This window comes from Microtus pennsylvanicus, chromosome 22, assembly GCF_037038515.1.
Source record: "Microtus pennsylvanicus isolate mMicPen1 chromosome 22, mMicPen1.hap1, whole genome shotgun sequence".
Lineage (NCBI taxonomy): Eukaryota > Metazoa > Chordata > Mammalia > Rodentia > Cricetidae > Microtus > Microtus pennsylvanicus.
In genome coordinates, this window is record NC_134600.1 from 31,130,358 (window position 1) to 31,148,509 (window position 18,152).

The window sequence follows — 18,152 nt, forward strand, 5'->3', positions numbered from 1 at the left end:
ATAAGATCAAGCTGACAAGACCCATCAACATTCCAACAGGCAGCATTAATTGAACTCAGTGAATTATGAAAAAGAATAGAGGCCAAGCCAGAGCGGGAGTGGAGAGTGCAGTGTTCCTATATTCAAGGTGAATTGCTTACATGTATCAAATTGTTAAAAATAGAAGATATTATATTAAACATAAAAATCACACTTTTATTTAGGACGTTTATCAATTTTTCAATCTAAGTATTTTAAGGCGTATAATGAGCTGTTATAACTTTGTATTCTAAGCCGGGCGGTGGTGGTGCACGCCTTTAATCCCAGCACTCGGGAGGCAGAGGCAGGCAGATCTGTGAGTTCGAGACCAGCCTGGTCTACATGACCTAGTTCCAGGACAGGCTCCAAAGCCACAGAGAAACCCTGTCTCAAAAAACCAAAAAAAAAAAAAAACAAAAAAAACAAAAAAACAAACCTTTGTATTCTATATGACAGAAATATATGTAGCTAATAAAATGCTTAGTAAATAATATTTTCTTTGAACAGTTAATGGGCAAACTAGAAATACATTTTTTGGAATCTTTTTTCATGCTTTTTTATTAAAAATTACCTTTTCATTTTACATCCCAACCCCAGTTCCCCCTCCCTCCCCTTCTTCTGCCTCCCACCTCCCCCACTTTCTATCTCCCATTCTCGCAGCAGAGGGGACAAGGCCTTCCTTGGGGAGTCTACAAGGTCTGGCACACAACCTTGGGGCTGGACCAAGCCAGTCCACCTCTGTATCAAGACTGAGCATGGCATCCAACCATAGGGAATGCGCTCCAAAAAACCAGTTTGTATACCTGGGATAGGTCCTGGTGTGACTGCCAGGGTACTATTAAGTCACATAATTGTCACGCACATTCAGAGGGTCTAGTTCGGTTCCGTGTAGGCTCCCCAGCTGTCAGTCCATAGTCCATGAGCTCCCATTAGCTCTGTGGTTTTCCCCACCATGCTCTTGACTCCCCTTGCTCATATGACCCCTCCTTCCTATCTTCAGCTGAACTCCAGGAGCTCAGCCCAGTGCTTGGCTGTGGGTCACTGCATCTGCTTCCACCTGTTACTGGTTGTAGGTTCTATAATGGTAATTAGCACAGTCACTAATTATGATTACAGGGGATGGTCCTTTCAGACACCCTCTCTACTATTGCTAGGAGTCCTAGCTGGGGTCATTCTTGTGGATTTCTGAGAATTTCTCTAATACCAGGTTTCTCCCAAACCCCATGATGGTTCCCTCTATCAAGATATCTCTTTCATTGCTCTCCTCCCTCAACCCTCCCCCAACTCACTCTTCTTGGTCTCTCATGTTCCCATCCCCCCTTCTTCCCTCTCCCTCTCCCACAGTTTACCCAGGAAAATGGTTACTGTCTCATAGAAATGTGTTTTTACAGAAATATTATTTTCTTTTTATTTACTTCACTTTTCATCTCATTAATATTACAAAATAACAATAATTCACATTATAAAATACATCATTTGCATTAGCAATGCTAAAACATTTTATCATGCCATATTTACATCATTTTCAATGTATTTATGGTCAGAAATGTGTTACAACGTAATATAATACTCAAATAATTATATTACTCTTTTACATTTATTCTAGCTTGTGTGGATAATTCTAAATTATGCCAAATTGTATATGAATAATTAAAAATACGTAAACACGTAAGTACTGGGAAGTATAAACAATCCTTTTTCTAACAAGATATTAGGAGTCTGTTGTAAAGTGGTGCCATCTCTCTGAGGGTTTTTCTTTTATTTAGGTGTTTCTTTCTGACCTGAACTTTCATGCTTTTTTATGCGCCCCTATTGTGCCTCTGGGAGGTACAGTTATTTTTATCCATCCTTTATGTTAGTTCGGTTATGAGCTACCTAAGTATGGGTCTTGTTCCTCCAAGCAACTACTCAGCAGCCATAAATACAGACATGATTCTACAGCCACGGCCGGCTGCAATGTCTCAGGCAGGGTTCGAAGGAACGCATAGGGTTTCTAGATGAATAAGGATTAATGAAAAGATCACCTGGCTTTTCACCAAAAATTCTCCTTAGGAAACCACCCCTCAACTGGAAAGATGTACGTTAAATGCATGACACACAACAATCCTGGCTTTGCCTATAATCTTACCAGATTTGTGTGGGAACAAACACAGGAGCTGAAATATGACCTGGACATAGTCACTCAGACAAACAAATCTACTGTCATCGTGGTTGAGTAACAGCTGACTGACCTGCTGGATTAACTTGTAAGAAGACTGAATTTATATAAATAGTCGGAGTTGTGCATTTGTGAGTAGTTCTTGCTGTAGACGTTGGGGAAGCGAGCATGAGCATGAATCACTTCAAGACTGTGTTAATGTGTGGAGGTGAGTTTAAGTTTGCTAATTGCTCGCCGTTAGAAGACTCTGGGTATGAAGTCTTGGATCTGTGCGGGCATCCTTTTAGATTCTGTCAACATTCCTTGACTTCTTACTTATTCTTGAGAACACGTATTTGTGCACGAGTAAGGAGAAAAACTTAACTATGGCCTTGGGTTATTTCAAGCAGAACTCTGATTGGTATTTTCCAGACTCCTCTTTTTGCAGCAGTATTTCCTTTTACCCTCATGTCTACTATGTGACAGTATCGTATGATGCATTTTTTAAGTTTATGACTAATTTTCGGATTGCTATTTTATTGGATACTGTATATGCTAATATATTATCCTTTGTGTTGTATTTTACAATTTGGGAGTGAGTTTATAATATTTTATTTCTTCTTTTTTTGCTGAGGAGGTGTGGCGTTATGAATCTATAGTGAGTCACATTGAAAGCAAAATGGAGTCTATCTTTCACAATGAAGAAAAACATTGAAAATAATAAAGCAAATAAAACCAGAACAGACATTACAGTGATGTTTTGAAGTGGTGTTTCAAATAAAAATATAATAAACTTTCTATTAAAATGTAGTTTAAGCAAACACACGAAAATCTTTGAATGATCAATAACAAAGAATAAATTAGTGAAATTTCCTTTGGACAAGAACAGTCATTGCATTCGGTAATAGTTCAACAGCCGAGTTGCATGGAGACATAATTAATGATTAAATAAGGCTTGAACCTCAACTTAGTCAAAATAGTTTGTGCAAGGCCCAACAGAAAAAGTGTATTAAAATGTCATTTAAAGGGAAAACCAACGCCAGTTTGGTTTTATATACAAACTTTCCTCAATTGCATGCACTGATGATCACAAACCTACAGAGTGATCATTGGTAAAAAATTTCATTGTCTCGGTTTTACTCAAGTCCTTCTGTCTTACAGCTCTAGTGTTTTCCAATATTGTGGCAGAAATTCAGATATTAATCAACCCTGTGAATTTGCCTGAAAATAAGCTTCCTGGAACAGAACTAAGCCGGGCTTACGACAAAGATGTGGCCGGGAAACCAAACGCCTATCGCTTTTTGAACAAAACAAAACATTTTGTCATCGATGCAAGTAAATTAGCATTTTATGGACTTTTATTTATTTTATAATTGTTACCTTTAAGTAAGACTCTGAAAATAATGACTTAGTTCTACTTCAATGGTGCATTAGAATGTTTGCTCAAACTTTGTTTCAGATAGTTACAGTTTCCCTCTGTCTTACTCCACTTTCAAATGAGACATTGATTGCCCCAAGTGTTCTTCCCTGAGTCCATTAATTAGCCCGAGAGCTGCTTCTCTTTCTTCCTTTTCAGAGCAAACAGTGAAGGGTGGAGCTGGCTCAGCATGGCCCTCTGATTTCTCTTTTCTTTCCTTTTCTTTCTTTTTTTTTGATTTTTTTTTTTGAGACAGGGTTTCTCTGTAGTTTTTGGTGCCTGTCCTGGAACTAGCTCTTGTAGACCAGGCTGGCCTTGAACTCACAAAGATCCTCCTGCCTCTGCCTCCCGAGTGCTGGGATTAAAGGCGTGTGCCACCACTGCCCGGCTTCCTTTTCTTTCTTTCTTTAAAAAAATAAATCTATTTATTTATTTTACATTCTGGATTCAGTCTCCCCTCCTTTCTATAGATTTGGGATCTATATTTTGAGCCAATGTCAAGGAAAACATTTTGAACAATAATTTGAAAGTGTCTCTATGAGGAGGAGTATTGAAGCATAGGTTAAGGCAGGAAGCACACATTGCTTCCCACACTTACAGCAACGCCCAGCTAGGTAGATTGTGTGCTTGGTAACTTGGTAATAGGAAGAGATTCTCAGTTAAAACACTGAAGAAGTAAGCAAAATTCATTCCTTCCCGCAATTAGCATGTGATCCAGGTCACTAGGAATACAGGTGACATGGTTCAGGCCATTGAAATAGAGGTGATGTGATCCAGGTCACGGGGATGCAGGTAACATGATCCAGGCCCCTGGGAATACAGGTGACATGTTCCAGGTCTCTGGGATACACGTGGTCCTAGTGGTGATTGCTAAAAGATCATTAGCCTGTTTTTATTTATAATGCTTTTTGTTCAAAATGTGATTTTTTTCATAATTATATGATTTTATAATTATATATAAAGTTAACTTAGTGTTAATTGTAAATTGAGTTGTATCTTAGCGTAGCTCTTATTTATATTTCAGACAGTTATTAAAGTTCATGTACATATTTATTTGTACATTATACTCAAGAAATGTCACAGCATTGCCTAGCATAATTTTCATAATTGTAAGAAAATTGGTTTTAAAAATAGAAATCGCGTTGTGTCTCAGCTGCCAGCCATGTGTCTTCTTTGGAATGTCCTACTAAGACCAGCGCCTGTTCTGCCCTGTTTACCAGCCCCATTTGCGCAGAGGTCGTTCCCAACTTCTGTTCATCAGACCCTCTTTTTCTACTCAGTTTCTGAGACTCTACATTAAACATCAAATTTAGAGTTAACTTATTCTGAATACAGCATGTCTAGAAATCTTTCTGTGGCAATAGGACCTCTGATCTACTTATTCATTCTTTTATCATTTGCGTGTGGCATTTGTAAATGTCCTTGTATAAGCCAAAGACTGACATCAGAAGTCTTTTTCAATTGCTCCTTACCTTACTCTTTTGAAACAGGCTCTCTCATTAAGTCTGGAGCTCATCTGTTTGACTAGGTCAACTGTCCAGAAAGCTCCAAGGATCCTTCTGCCTCTGCCTCTGCCTCTTTAGCTCTGGCATTATGAGACATGAGCCTGAGCTCGTCTTTGATGTTGATCCGAATCCAGATCCTCAGGTTAGTGGCAGAAACACCTTACAGAGCCATTTTCCCAGGTGGTCTTTGACTTTTCCTAGTCAGATTGCAGCAAGACCCCCTCCTCAGCCTCTTGAGCTACCTGCTACTGTTTCTTATTGGACCTCTGACATTTGATCCAAGACATTCTTTTTTCCTATTTGACCTCTGCTACAAGGAGAGTGGAAATCTCGACTTGAATGACTGATGATCACTCCGTATTTCTTGCTCACCGTTTCTTTATAACATGAATCTACCCAAATCGAATTATCAAAAACATACATGTGTAATCTCTCATCTACTGGTTCCTGCTATTGCCTAAGATGGAAGTTCTTGCAAACAAGCATTTATCCTCATCTCCACGCTCGTCAGCATCCCACCCAGCTTCTTCATTATGTTAATGCCATGAAGTCTTGTGTACCCAGAACTTTCACTTCTGCCCCCATATGTTCCACTTACGAAAAGATCAATTTGGAAAAAAAGAATCATTCTTTTCTTATCCTATTCTGATGTTTTTCTGCCTCTCGTCTTCCCCTCAAATTTTCATTTTCAGGGACAAACGTAGCATGTCCACTGCTGATATTACTCATACTCCCCCAGATCTCATATCTCTGGGTCAGGAAGCCGGGCATCAGCAAACTTCTCTGTCTGTCAAACTGATTCTTTGCTTTTCGGTCCTCATTGGAATTTCCCCTGCTTATTTTCAGCTCCGGATATTTTACTTCATCCCACACCCTAGTAGTCATTTCTCTGGGGACCTGATGAAGTCACTCATACTGCTTCCTTCTACTTCATGTTCTGCCACAAGCGTTTCTTCTCTTTGATCTTCAAGCTATATCCTACCCAGTGTCCCAGATGCTCAATCCCTTATGTGAGCCAGTGTAAAACCCTGTATAACTTTAAAATAAATTGCCATCCACACATCCCTGTGGTTGTATCCAGAACTTCATCAACACCCAGAGCAATTTTGTTTTTGAGTATATGTGTGTTCACATGTTTATAGCTGCATATACATATGCACCTATAGGTGTTGCATATGCATAGATGCTCATGCAATGTGTTGGTGGGGGTAAGAGTTGACAGTGAGTATCTTCTGGTACTGCTTTTGACCTATTTGTTGAGGCAGGGTCTTTCACTTGACCTCATAGCTAACCAATATTGCTTATCTGGCTAACCAGTGTCTGCCAGGAAACCCTTGTATTTACTTTCCAAGACTGGGAATCTAGGCGGGCTATGTCTGCCTAGATTTAATGTGTGTTCTGGGAATCTGAACTCTGATGTTTGAGATTGGACAAGTTATTTAACCATGGAACAATCTTCCAGTCTTTTTTCTTTTAATTTTAATTTCAGGATCTCAGACTCAAGTTATTTTTCAAACTCTTTATGCAGAATCACTAATCACTAATGCCCAAATCCACTGATTTGTGTTCTTTCTTTTTGTAAATTATCCCTTTGCTCTCTATAGTCCTTATAATCCCTCTATCCATCCCTCCCTAACCATGCAGCATGTAGTTCTTGGGAATTTTGCTTGAGAGAATTCATCCATTTGATTGCCCAATTGCTGTTGTTCTGCTGTTCCTGGGCCAAGGAATATTTGGGAAAGATCACATGAACCATCATATCAATCCTAAATTGTCCTTAGCTCAAAAGGTGTCTGAATGATCATCCAAAATGGCTCAATCGGATCCATTTTCATTGACCACCATGTTTCTTTCTCTGTATTTCAAACCTCTGATATACCTACATTTTTTTTATTATCAACTTAATTCACATCACATATTGGGTAAGGAATATAAGTGATCAGTAGAATTCCTTGGTTCCTTATAGACAGTTGTCCTTCTCTGTTCTCTTTTCCCAGGTGTATTTTCTTTAACCTGTTACCATTCCTTTCAAATTCCTCTGCTTTCCCCTTATGTTTTAATCCCCTTCTCAGTAATTATCCTGACTGAAATTTTTTATACTTTCTTTATTGGATCAACCTTTTCTTGTATTTTCTTTTTTATATCATTCAGGTCAGCCTTTTCTTTTATATTCTTCATCTGCTTCTTCACTTTGGTACATTTCAGTCATCATTCTGAGTGAAGCTCGTGTGTCCACGAACCATCTCATACTCATTAAATTATTCAATGTCGGTAAAGAGTTCTCTTTAGCATTGTTCTTAGCTCTTGCATCTGTCATATAGTCTTTAATAAAGTTCAGTTTGAAACACAATTCCACCAAAATACATCATTCTACTTTAATGATAGTTTCAAAGATATAGTTTGGTTCTTACCTCATATAATCTTATTTTTGTTGTTGTAAGTAAAAGAAGCACACTTATCTCTCTTTTTTTTCCTTTTAGTTTTTCAAGATAAAGTTTCTCTGTAGCTTTGCTGCCTGTCCTGAAACTAGCTCTTGTAAACCAGGCTGGCCTAGAACTCACAGAGATCCATCTACCTCTCCCTTCCCAGTGCTGGGAATAAAGGCATGCCCCACAACTGCCCGACCCGCACACTTATGTTTTACAGTTGCATTTATTTTTATTTTATGTGTATGAGTACTTTGCCTACATATATGTCTATGCACCATATGTACACGTTGTGTCTAGAATCCAGAAGAAGGTGTTGGATCCTTTAGAACTGAAGTTGCAGATGCTCGTTATGGTCATCTAGTCCCATGTGAATGCTGGGACTAAAATTTGGGTTTTCTGGATAAATAGTACTCTTAACTGCTGAGCTATCTCTCCATCTTTCCATTCCTATAGCACTGCAGTCTATGAATTATACACTTTTTCCTCCACCTCATCTTCTGCACAACCCCAGTATTTTCCTTGCTTATTTTGTACATTGTGGTTTTTTGGTACTATATTAGTTTATGTCGACTTATTCAACTTTGTATGCATCTCTTGACTAAAACCTCACCTATTTATCACTTTACCACAGTTGTAAAATATATTTGAATGATCACAAAATACACATAAAGTCCAAATATTATCAAACATTAGATGGCTATCAAAATCAGTTGCCTCTAGATCAGCATATCTACTGCAAAGAGCTACTTAGAAACACCTTAAATTCAATTATTTAAATATGGCTTAAATAGCTTTTTCTAAAACCAACTTCTCCTTTAACATTTGTGTGAGTTCTGTATATAATACATTACTCTCTTGAGATAAAACAATCCTGTACAGGACCATATAATCTTCAAGGACCCTGTGGCCAGCACTGCTATTGCTTTGCAGGACATCACACACGTGATTCTAATTTTTTGGTATATAATCTTTGTCTTTAAAATCACTGTTCCAAGCCATTCCTCATCACATCTCATCTAATATTTATACCAGTCTCCAGCACAGCTTTCTTGCTTCTGGATTTCTTTCACTATTATTCTGTTATTGACAGACCTTTTATTAAAAAGCAAATATGATCATTTAGTACAATATTTTGACACCTATCTATGTTATACCACATAATTATTTGATAGGCTCCTATTTTCTCAAGATAAAAAGAAAAAAGTCCTTAAACCATTTCAGAAGTCTTTCTAAAAATGTGGCTCCTTTTTTTTTAACTTATGTTTTTAAAAGATAACACTTCTGGTTGCATGTTTTATGTATGAGTCAAAGTCTTCTATGCATACCCTTTGCTCTGTGCCTTTGCTCCTATCATGTTACTGGTTTTTGCTTTTTCCCTAAACAATTCCTTCACATCTTTGATTTTTCAGCTGAGAAAAAAAAAGTAAAGGACATCAGTTTAGAATGCATTCTGATCTCAACTTTAGATAAAATGCTCCCTTATCTGTTAACTCTCCTCCCATTCTCTCTCCTCCCTTCCCTTCTCCTCTATTCCCTTCCACTTTCCCCCATAGATATTCTCTCTAAGTAGTCCAAACTGACCTTAAATTAGAACACTATCCCTTTGGGAGTATTAACATCATGGTGGTGGGACATCATGCCCGACTCTCCCCATGTGCTGTAAGTCTTTACTGTCCTCTATCAGATTGTATTGCTTAAGGATAAGTGCCTTGCTTCTGATTCTTTAGTGTATATACCTATGCTAGTGAACTCAAGTCCCTGTTTCTAATTCTTGACCCAATTCTTTAGATCTGCATGCTTCTTCTATTTCATTGTGCTGCATAATAAATCATTTCAAAATAGTCTTGAGCTGTTGTAGGGGGCCACTTGTTCATTTCCTGGCTTCCCAGAATCCCAAAATGACCACACAGAAACTGCATTAATTAAATCACTGCTTGGCCTATTCACTCTAACTTTTTATTGGCTAACTTTTACATCTTAATTTAACCCATTATTTTATATTTTACCACAAGGCTTGTGGTCTACTGACAAGGTTCCAACATGTCTGTCTCTGGCAGCAGCTCCATGGCTTCTCCCTGACTCTGCCTCCCTACTCACAGCATTCAGTTTAGTTTTCCCTGCCTAGCTCTATTCTACCCTATCACGGGCTCAAGACTGTTTCTTTATTAACCAATGGTATTCACAGCATACAGAGAAAAATCCCACATTGTGGAACTCTGCTCTTTCACTTCTTATAGTTCTGAGAGTTGGCTGAGTGAATTTTCTAATACTCCCGTGATCCTTTATGAGTTATGAATTCTGAAAATTTATTGAAATATTTCTCAAAGAGTTTGATCAATCCATGGAACAAGTCTATCCATATTATCTAAACATTCTATCTTAATCAAAGTTCTATTGCTGTGAAGAGACACAATAACCTTAGCAACTCTTACAAAGGAAAACCTTTAATTGGGATTGACTTACAGGTTCAGACGTTTAGTTCCTTATTATCATGGCAGGAAGCATGACAGCATGTAGGCAAACATGGTGTTGGAGTAGGAACATCACGATAGGCAAGCAGAAGGAAGAAAGAGAGCCACTGGACATGGCTGGAACATTTGAAACCTCAATACACACCTTCCTTCAGTGACACACTCCCTCCAACAAAGCTACACCTAAGGCCATACCTCCTAATAGTGCTAGTTCCTGGTCACCAAGCATTCAAGTTTATGAGGCTTTAGAGACTATTCTTATTCAAACTACCCTGTCTTATTTACTTTCTCTAACAAGCTCAGGATTTTGAAGGTTATAGTTCATGATAGGTAGGTTCTATTGCTATTAAACCCGGAAACTCTAAGACAAGGTAGGGAGGCATGACAAGGAAACACAGTCAACTTCATAGACAGAGAGAGAAAGAGGAAGGTAGTGAGAGAAAATAGGAAAGGAGAGGGGAAAAAAAGACTGAGCTTGCAAAATTCTGTTATAAGACACCCCCTGGTAACACCAAGACCGGCCACTACTCCGCAACTTTTGAAGAACTCACCACCTTTCAATATTACAAAGATGGAACTTAGCTATTAACACATAAAATTGTATAGAATATTTTAGATTCACTGTAGACCATATCCTAGAGCTATTCCTGGGGACCCATCAACAAGCATCTGGCACTACACTAGTACTGAAGTATGAGCTGTTAGGAATCTACTTCTTTTAGTAGTTGGGCCTTTAAACCCAAGATGCACCCAGATTTTACATGTTATCTACACAGATACAAGCAACATCACATTATATCCTTAACACTAAAATCTTTAGAGGGAGTTAGAGAAGACTTACAGTGTCATTCAGTCAAGTTTAGTTCTTAAAATCTAACAAAATGAAACCTATTAAAAGACACCATAGTAAATAAATCCTGTCATTTGTGCTTTTGATATTCCCTCAATGATGGATCTAGCACTATACTTTGAAATTATTTTTTGACTAGTTAGGAACAATAACAAGCTCCATTTCATTTTAAGTGATGTTCAATTAGGGTTATGTTTGTCTCCTGCTATGACTTGAGTTTATTTGGTATTTAACATTAAAGGGGTTTTGATCCTACGTAATGTGCTGGCTTTGTGGGAGCCTAGCCAGTTTGGATGTTCACCTTCCTAGATATGGACGGAGGGGGGAGGACATAGGACTTACCACAGGGCAGGGAACCCTGACTGCTCTTTGGACTGGAGAGGGAGGGGGAAAGGAGTGGGGGGAGGGAGAGAAGGGTGGGAGGAGGGGGAGGGAAATGGGAGGCTGGGAGGAGGTGGAAACTTGTTTTTTTTTTCTCATTTTCTCAATAAAAAAAAAAGATTTAAAAAAAATTCCATAAAATTGAAAAGGAAATCTCTAAGAACTTATAGAAAGTTTGCTTCAGGAAAACTTAATATTTGTCCTTTTTAAACCCACAAGCTATTACCACTAAGTTTATATCTTTTAAAATCTAGTAAAAGAGAGTCTGTTAATAATAGTGAATTTCTCAGAATATATAACCATTTTTCTCTCTATTCAATAGGCTTCTTTAAAGATAGTAATATATTTACTTTCAAGCAACTTATTTGTGGACACTTGTTTCAAATACATAAATCCAGACAATAAAACTGATATGCCTAATAATTAAAAAATGTCTAAACTGTCTATATTTTTCTTCATTTTATCTTTATTGTCTCTCCTCATCTCTACTTAACTGATCAGGTTAATCCTGAGAATCAGGTTAGTCTAGGAGGAGCAATATATCTCCTTCTGCAACATAGAGTTCTTGGTAACAAATTTTATCTTAGTTTCAGGTCAAAAGTCTACAAAACCCAGACCACAGGGACGAAAGAGATGGCTCTGTTGATAACTAGTTCCCATATAAACATGAATGTTTTGAGGTCAGATCCTTAGCACCCATGTAAAAACTGGGCATAGCAGTGGGTTTCTGTAATCCATTGGAGGTGGGAAGGGGTAAAAACAGAGAGACCCACGGTGCATGCTGGCTAGCCAGTGTACCCAGTCAGCTAACTCAAATGGTGAGATATCCTGCCCCAACACAAGGTAATAAATGACCGGGGAAGACACCAACATCAATTTCATGTAACCACTGTACCACACCCACATTATCAAACCCATAAAGACCTTATATCATGGATTTAGGGTCAAGTTATTATAATTAGTGAGGCTTTATATAAACAAACAATTTACTTTTTGTTTGTTAATACCAAATGATTATGAGGGTAATAAAATCTCTGCCACTGATAGCCTCTGTGATTTCGGAAATGATTTTCAATGAAAATGTTTTAGTAAAAACACAACTTATCAGACCAAAAAATGTGAATCATTTATATCTACTTGTTTGTATGTTTTCTTTGTAAGTAATGCTTTTATACCTATTTCTTTTTTTCTGTTCTTCATGAAACGTTTATAGAATGACAATTAATTATTCTAGTTTGGTTAGATCATATCATTTTCAATTTAATTCATTTATATAACAATTATAGTTTCCAATTCTGACATATTTTCTAGTCACTTCAGGTATATTTTTATAGATAGATATTCTACGAGCTAGACGGATCGACAGTATTTATGATTTTAATTGTCTCTTTATTAGATTCTGGAGTCATCACGGCTACAAAAATTTTTAATTATGAAACTGATCCAACCAGGTTTCTGCTTATAGTTGATACTGGAGGGGTCATGAGACATGTTTTGACCATTAATATAATCGATGTTCCAGAACCTCCAGACTGTACTGCTGACCCCCTCTTTTCTTCAGGTTCAGGTATGACTCTTACTCTTTCCTATTATTTAGTTTCAACAGAAGCTACAGTGAAAGAAATGAGACATCCTTACTGTTTAATATGGAAATATTTGATAACATTATTACAGAATGTAGTAGATACAAGGATACAAAAACATGTCAATATATATGTATATAAGAAAACACAAATTCTCAATAAGATTAGGTTGAAAATGCATTTGCTAAGTAGCAATTTTCACTTACATTTCTGATGTTAGAAAGCAAACATACTAAAGTTAGGAAAGTAATTCTTAAGAACATTTTTTAAGAGAGGTAGATAGGAAGACAGGAGAGAAATATAAGTGATTGTATTAGTGAATAACTCTTCTTTCTTGGCTAACAAGTGAGACTTTCAGAATCCTGCTTTGGTTATATTTTTATTTTTATTTCTTTTTATGAATAAAATCTGTCATCATAAAATATTTCATCTAAAGTATACTTCTTCTGACAGTGATTTTCCATTTAAGTGATCAGTGCTTAGTTTGTGTTCTCTGTGAAGGATCAGATTCTTTTAATTATAGAACTATTGTCTAATAAATACTTCCTTCAAATTTTTTTCAACAACAAATTAGTTCACCTTCATTAAAAGTATGCCAGTCATTGTGCCTTCTTATTTTCTGATTATAAGGAAGAGATGTAGGAAGGAAAAATGATAAGTTATTGAGAATTGGATGCCTGGGGTACGGTTTGAGCTGATGAGTTCGCCATCAACCAGCTCTACTCCTGCAGCAGCAATGCAGCCATGCACAGCTGACAGCAAGCAGGTGTATTGCTGTTATTTATGAATGCTGGAACATCAGCTTCATACAGCCTTTCTGGTGTCACAATGTATCATATCTCTTCTTTGTGTGTTTCAATTTTTTTATTGGGACTTTTAATTTTATTTTAGTTCATAAACCATAGAGGCACAGACATATTATAGCTGTAACCCATATGAATAATTTTAACAATATAGAAAACAAATAGAAGAAGGCCAGCCAACAGTCTGTTGTCATAACCCAGGGAGGGTATGGTGCATTTCGGCTAGGGGGATGTGACAGAGATAAGTGTAAAGCATTGTCTTGATAGGGTTAGATAACAAATCAACTCAACGATAAACAAAATACATTAGGAAGAAGGAAAGTGCTCGGGTTTCTGATTTGGTAAACTGAGGCAGAGATCCTCAAGCATAAAAGGGAAACTGAGAAACAGACACCATTTGACTAGAACTGTGAGATCACTTTGAACATGCTATTTGGTTGTGTTTTGGGGGCCTAGGCAATAAATAGAGTGTAAGCATGACATGCAAGCAATCTTGCATAACACGTTGTTTTTGATATGCCCTCGTTACATGTATCAAAGTAGGGATTTAAGTTAGCAGTTGAGCTCAGAGGTCATGTATAGGGCTATGCATGTTTTGTAATTGAAACCATGGATTTGGATGAAATTGCTCAATCACAGTGGGGAATTAGAGAAAAGGGAGGCAGAGGGCCAACTCTTGAAGAACAACGTTTAATGACGTGGGGAAGAAAGTTAGCCTGCCAAGGAGAGAAAGAGGACTCGAAGGGGTGGTAGACAAAGGAAGCGTTATGCCATGAACAGCAGGGAAAAGAACATCCCAGAAGAATGTCAGAGGCGTACTTAGTAGAATGGCATTGTACAGTTAACTCAAGTGGGGAATTACAGTGCCCATTGCTTTCCCACACACAACATGAGGAAACATAGCAAATGAGTCTAGGAGCTATTTTACCATGTCACAAAGCAGAAGCCAGAGTGTTACTGGTTGATTAGCGGGTCTGAGAAAAGAAAACATCTCTTTAGACATCTCAATATGTAATTGGAGAGAAGGCAGTGACTGGTTTATAGGGAATTGCAAGACTCCTGTCTGGTTTATTTCTTTTTAAAAAGAAGACATGGGGGTAATTTCACAAACAAACAGGGAGAATTCATTTAAATGGAAGATTGAGCACACTTGACGGGAAGGACAAATGGGTGGGATAAAAAGCCCAGCTGGAATTAATGAAACATCTATCACTGTTCGCATCTCTCTTTTAAACATTTATATGTCTTTATTTATCATTTTAATTTATTTTCTGTTTATCAAATCAAGAAGTGCCTTGAAATTTTATATTTTCTCCTTTCAAATTGTGCTTGTACTCTACATTCTGAGAACATTACTAGTGACCCGAGTGTGTCAGTTTGAGTATCTACTCGAAAGACATCTTTATCACTGCAATTAAAGTGTAGGTTCATGAAAAGATGATTTACTATACCTCCATTTTGAAGATCATGAATTTGAACTATAATTTTTTGAAACATAAAGTAATTTTTGAGTATACCATTTTAAGGTTTGAAATATACAAAGCAAAATCAAGTGTTCAATTTCCTAAATGAGCCATATTAAATTTTTAAAAAATGATCATAGAACAAATTAGGATTTTTGTATATGAAAGTACCTGTATTATATTGCCCTCAGCTATTGCCTTTACTTCATTAGGAAGCCTGATTACATGGAGAAATGTAATGCATGCTTTGACTTCTTTTTACTGTTATGAAAAACGCTCCCTGGCAGTTATGTGCAGTTTGGTTTGGTTTCAAACAAACACACACATACACACTTTCACTGGCATTGACTGTATAGTTAATGAATTAACCGTGATCTTTTCGTGTTTCATTTTCCCTTCTTATTGTAGTCAAGAAATGAGGTACCAGATTATCCCTCTTGATCTCTCCCCACCTCCGACGCGAGTTCCTGGGCCCTTTCTGAATCTCAAACTCCTATGTCTCTTGAGCGTGATGACTACCCACCTCTTACTTTGGGTTCCCTTCTTGCCTACAAGGGGATAAAGATGTGTGCCTGACGATGCCAGAATAAGGGAGATAGTTACTAGATACCATGGGTTGTTAATTCACTGTTGGACATGATTTAAAAATACGTGCCAGCATTTTACCTTATCAAAGACTTAATAACTACTCATGAGATTGCCAACTTTGATATTCCCAGGAGATGTTTTCCACAGATTCTCGAGTTTTAGAGCAACTCCTTCCTCGTGGTGCTCTAGTGTCTGCCAATGATTAAAGAATCACTTGAATAGATGTTGATGGAAAATTAATAACATAGATACCATGTTTGGTCCATTTGTCAGGCAAGCATGGACATAGAAATAAGTTTTTGGACAATTGTTTCTGCTGTAGAGTGGATTTAAGATTGAGTAGGAGAGGAAAAGATCATATAAACCCGACAACGAAGGGTAGGAAAGAGTTGGGGCCATAGGCAATCAGTGCTTGCTCAGGAATGCGTTTGTTTGTGTGCTATAGAGGAGTAGGCAGAGGTGAAAGAGATGGAAGAGCAAGGGAGGTGCCGGACAGTGAGCAGGTTTGCCCCTTGCAGAGAAGTGGTTTCCCTTCCTGTAGGACAGAATTGCCAGCTGTAGCGGTTGTGCAGAACCCCTGGGGGAAGCTCAGCTCCTACTAGCCTAAGTGGCTGTTTGCTTGTTGAAGTTCTTGTTGATAGTTCTTCTCTGGACTTTAAGATAGATAATAGGGGCTTAAGGGTGTACGGGGAAAAGACAAAGTTTGAAGAAATGTAGAAAGTTAAAGAGGGCACTAATGAAGAATTGCTTCAGAGCATTGAGGGTCCAGTATAGTTAAACCTTTAACAATTCTTTTTGTTGATGAGTTTGGGCTTATAAAGACTCAGAAAAATATGACATTTGGCCAACATTTGGACAATTCAAAAGGACATTAGGTCCAGTGTTTTGGTCATTTGAACCAAGCTGAGTTCTAGATGCCTGCATCTGTCTAGCTAGGATGTAATTCATTCATCTCTTTTACATCTGAACCATTATCTAAAAGTAACTTTGTTATCATTTATTTGACTTTAAGTAAAAAACAAGCTTTCAGAGTTTTTTTAAAAGTATTTCTGTATTTTATTACTGTACACTCATTATGCTTTGAACAGAATTTTCCTTTTTGCACTTTTAATAGATTTAATTTTTGTGGTAACAGCTTCACAGAATAATTAGACCTGGTGTAAGCTTTTTTTTCTCTTACTGACAGTTTGCATTTTCTTTCTTGGCATATATCATCATAGTGAAGTGAAAACTTATGACATTAATTTTTAAGGTGTTTAAGATTTTATTTTTTAGCCAAGTGGTAATGGCACACACCTTTAATCCCAGCACTCAGGAGGTAGAGGCAGGTGAATCTCTGTGAGTTCGAGACCAGCCTAGTCTACAAGAGCTAGTTCTAAGACAGGTGCCAAAGCTACAGAGAAACCCTGTCTCGAAAAAAAAGAAGAAAAGATTTTATTCTTCATATTTTATTTTATCTATTACTTTGAAATTGGGTGATGATATGTCTTTAAATTATGCTAAAGTGAATCTTTGAGTATTGATATTTATTCTACTTCTTCTTTCTCCTCCTTGTTGTTTTGCTTCTGGAGAATATTTGAGAGACATACTCCTAAGTAACGGCATTATCCTCAGCTATGCCAAAATCTTTTAGAGTTTGACTTTAAACTTTAGAAAATTTAAATTTGGTTGAACAGTTTAGTAAAGTTTGATTTTATTATGAATTTCAATTAAGCTTATTACTTATATAAGAATTAGCAAATTTAAAAATGCTTTGTCACTGATGTTGAGTTCGAGTCTCAATAAGTTCTAGTGGATCAGCACACAGACACACAACCCTCATAATGCACACACACACATGCACAGACACACAGAAACACGTGTGTGTGCACAGGTGTACTCATTTCAGAAATGAAGAAAGCAATTCATTTAACCTGTCTTTTCCTGAGCCCTCTCCATCCATCCCATCAATGCCACATTTTTAATAAGTTTTCTGCATTATTTAAAACCTGTGTCTTAAAGCAATGTTACAAGGTTTGTGAGAGTGCCCACCTTCTTCTGGAAGAAACAGACCCTAGCATACACGGAAATGCTTTGTGGCACCTTAGTGGATCCTCGTGCCGTCTTCTTTCTTACTAATAGTTGCTGCCAATAATGCTAAGGAGTAAGAAAAGCACTCTGTGAGGCAGGAAAGATGACAGGAAAGATGCCAAAAAAGAAAAAGATAAAAGGGAGAAAGAAAAACTAGCTGTCGTAAATCGTTAGCCCAGCCCCATAATAATCCAAGATTCACATGAACACAATATTTTGCTTTTGCTATAATAGTCTCGATTTTTCCCTCACAGCTACATTTGAAATTGCTGAGGACCATCCACTCTTTCGACCCATTTATAAAGTGAAGGCTACAGATGAAGACACTGCACATGGGGACAGGCTGACCGTAGGTGGCCTTTTTTGTGAGAGATGCATGTCCTTCTGAAGCTGACACACAGGGCCAAGTATCTGAGACTGTTTAGAAGAGTAGACAA

The 18,152-nt window shown here is 37.5% G+C and overlaps 1 protein-coding gene across 1 annotated transcript in view; it reads left to right on the plus strand.

The window, feature by feature from the left end:
• Positions 1 to 2,350: 2,350 nt before the first annotated feature.
• LOC142839845 (cadherin-related family member 4-like) overlaps positions 2,351 to 18,152 on the plus strand; it is an 85,192-nt gene continuing 69,390 nt past the window's right edge. The window contains exons 1-4 of the mRNA XM_075956214.1: positions 2,351 to 2,384; positions 3,323 to 3,490; positions 12,605 to 12,775; positions 17,970 to 18,064. Of these exons, the coding sequence (XP_075812329.1) occupies positions 2,351 to 2,384; positions 3,323 to 3,490; positions 12,605 to 12,775; positions 17,970 to 18,064 (468 nt within the window). The remainder of the gene's footprint in view (positions 2,385 to 3,322; positions 3,491 to 12,604; positions 12,776 to 17,969; positions 18,065 to 18,152) is intronic.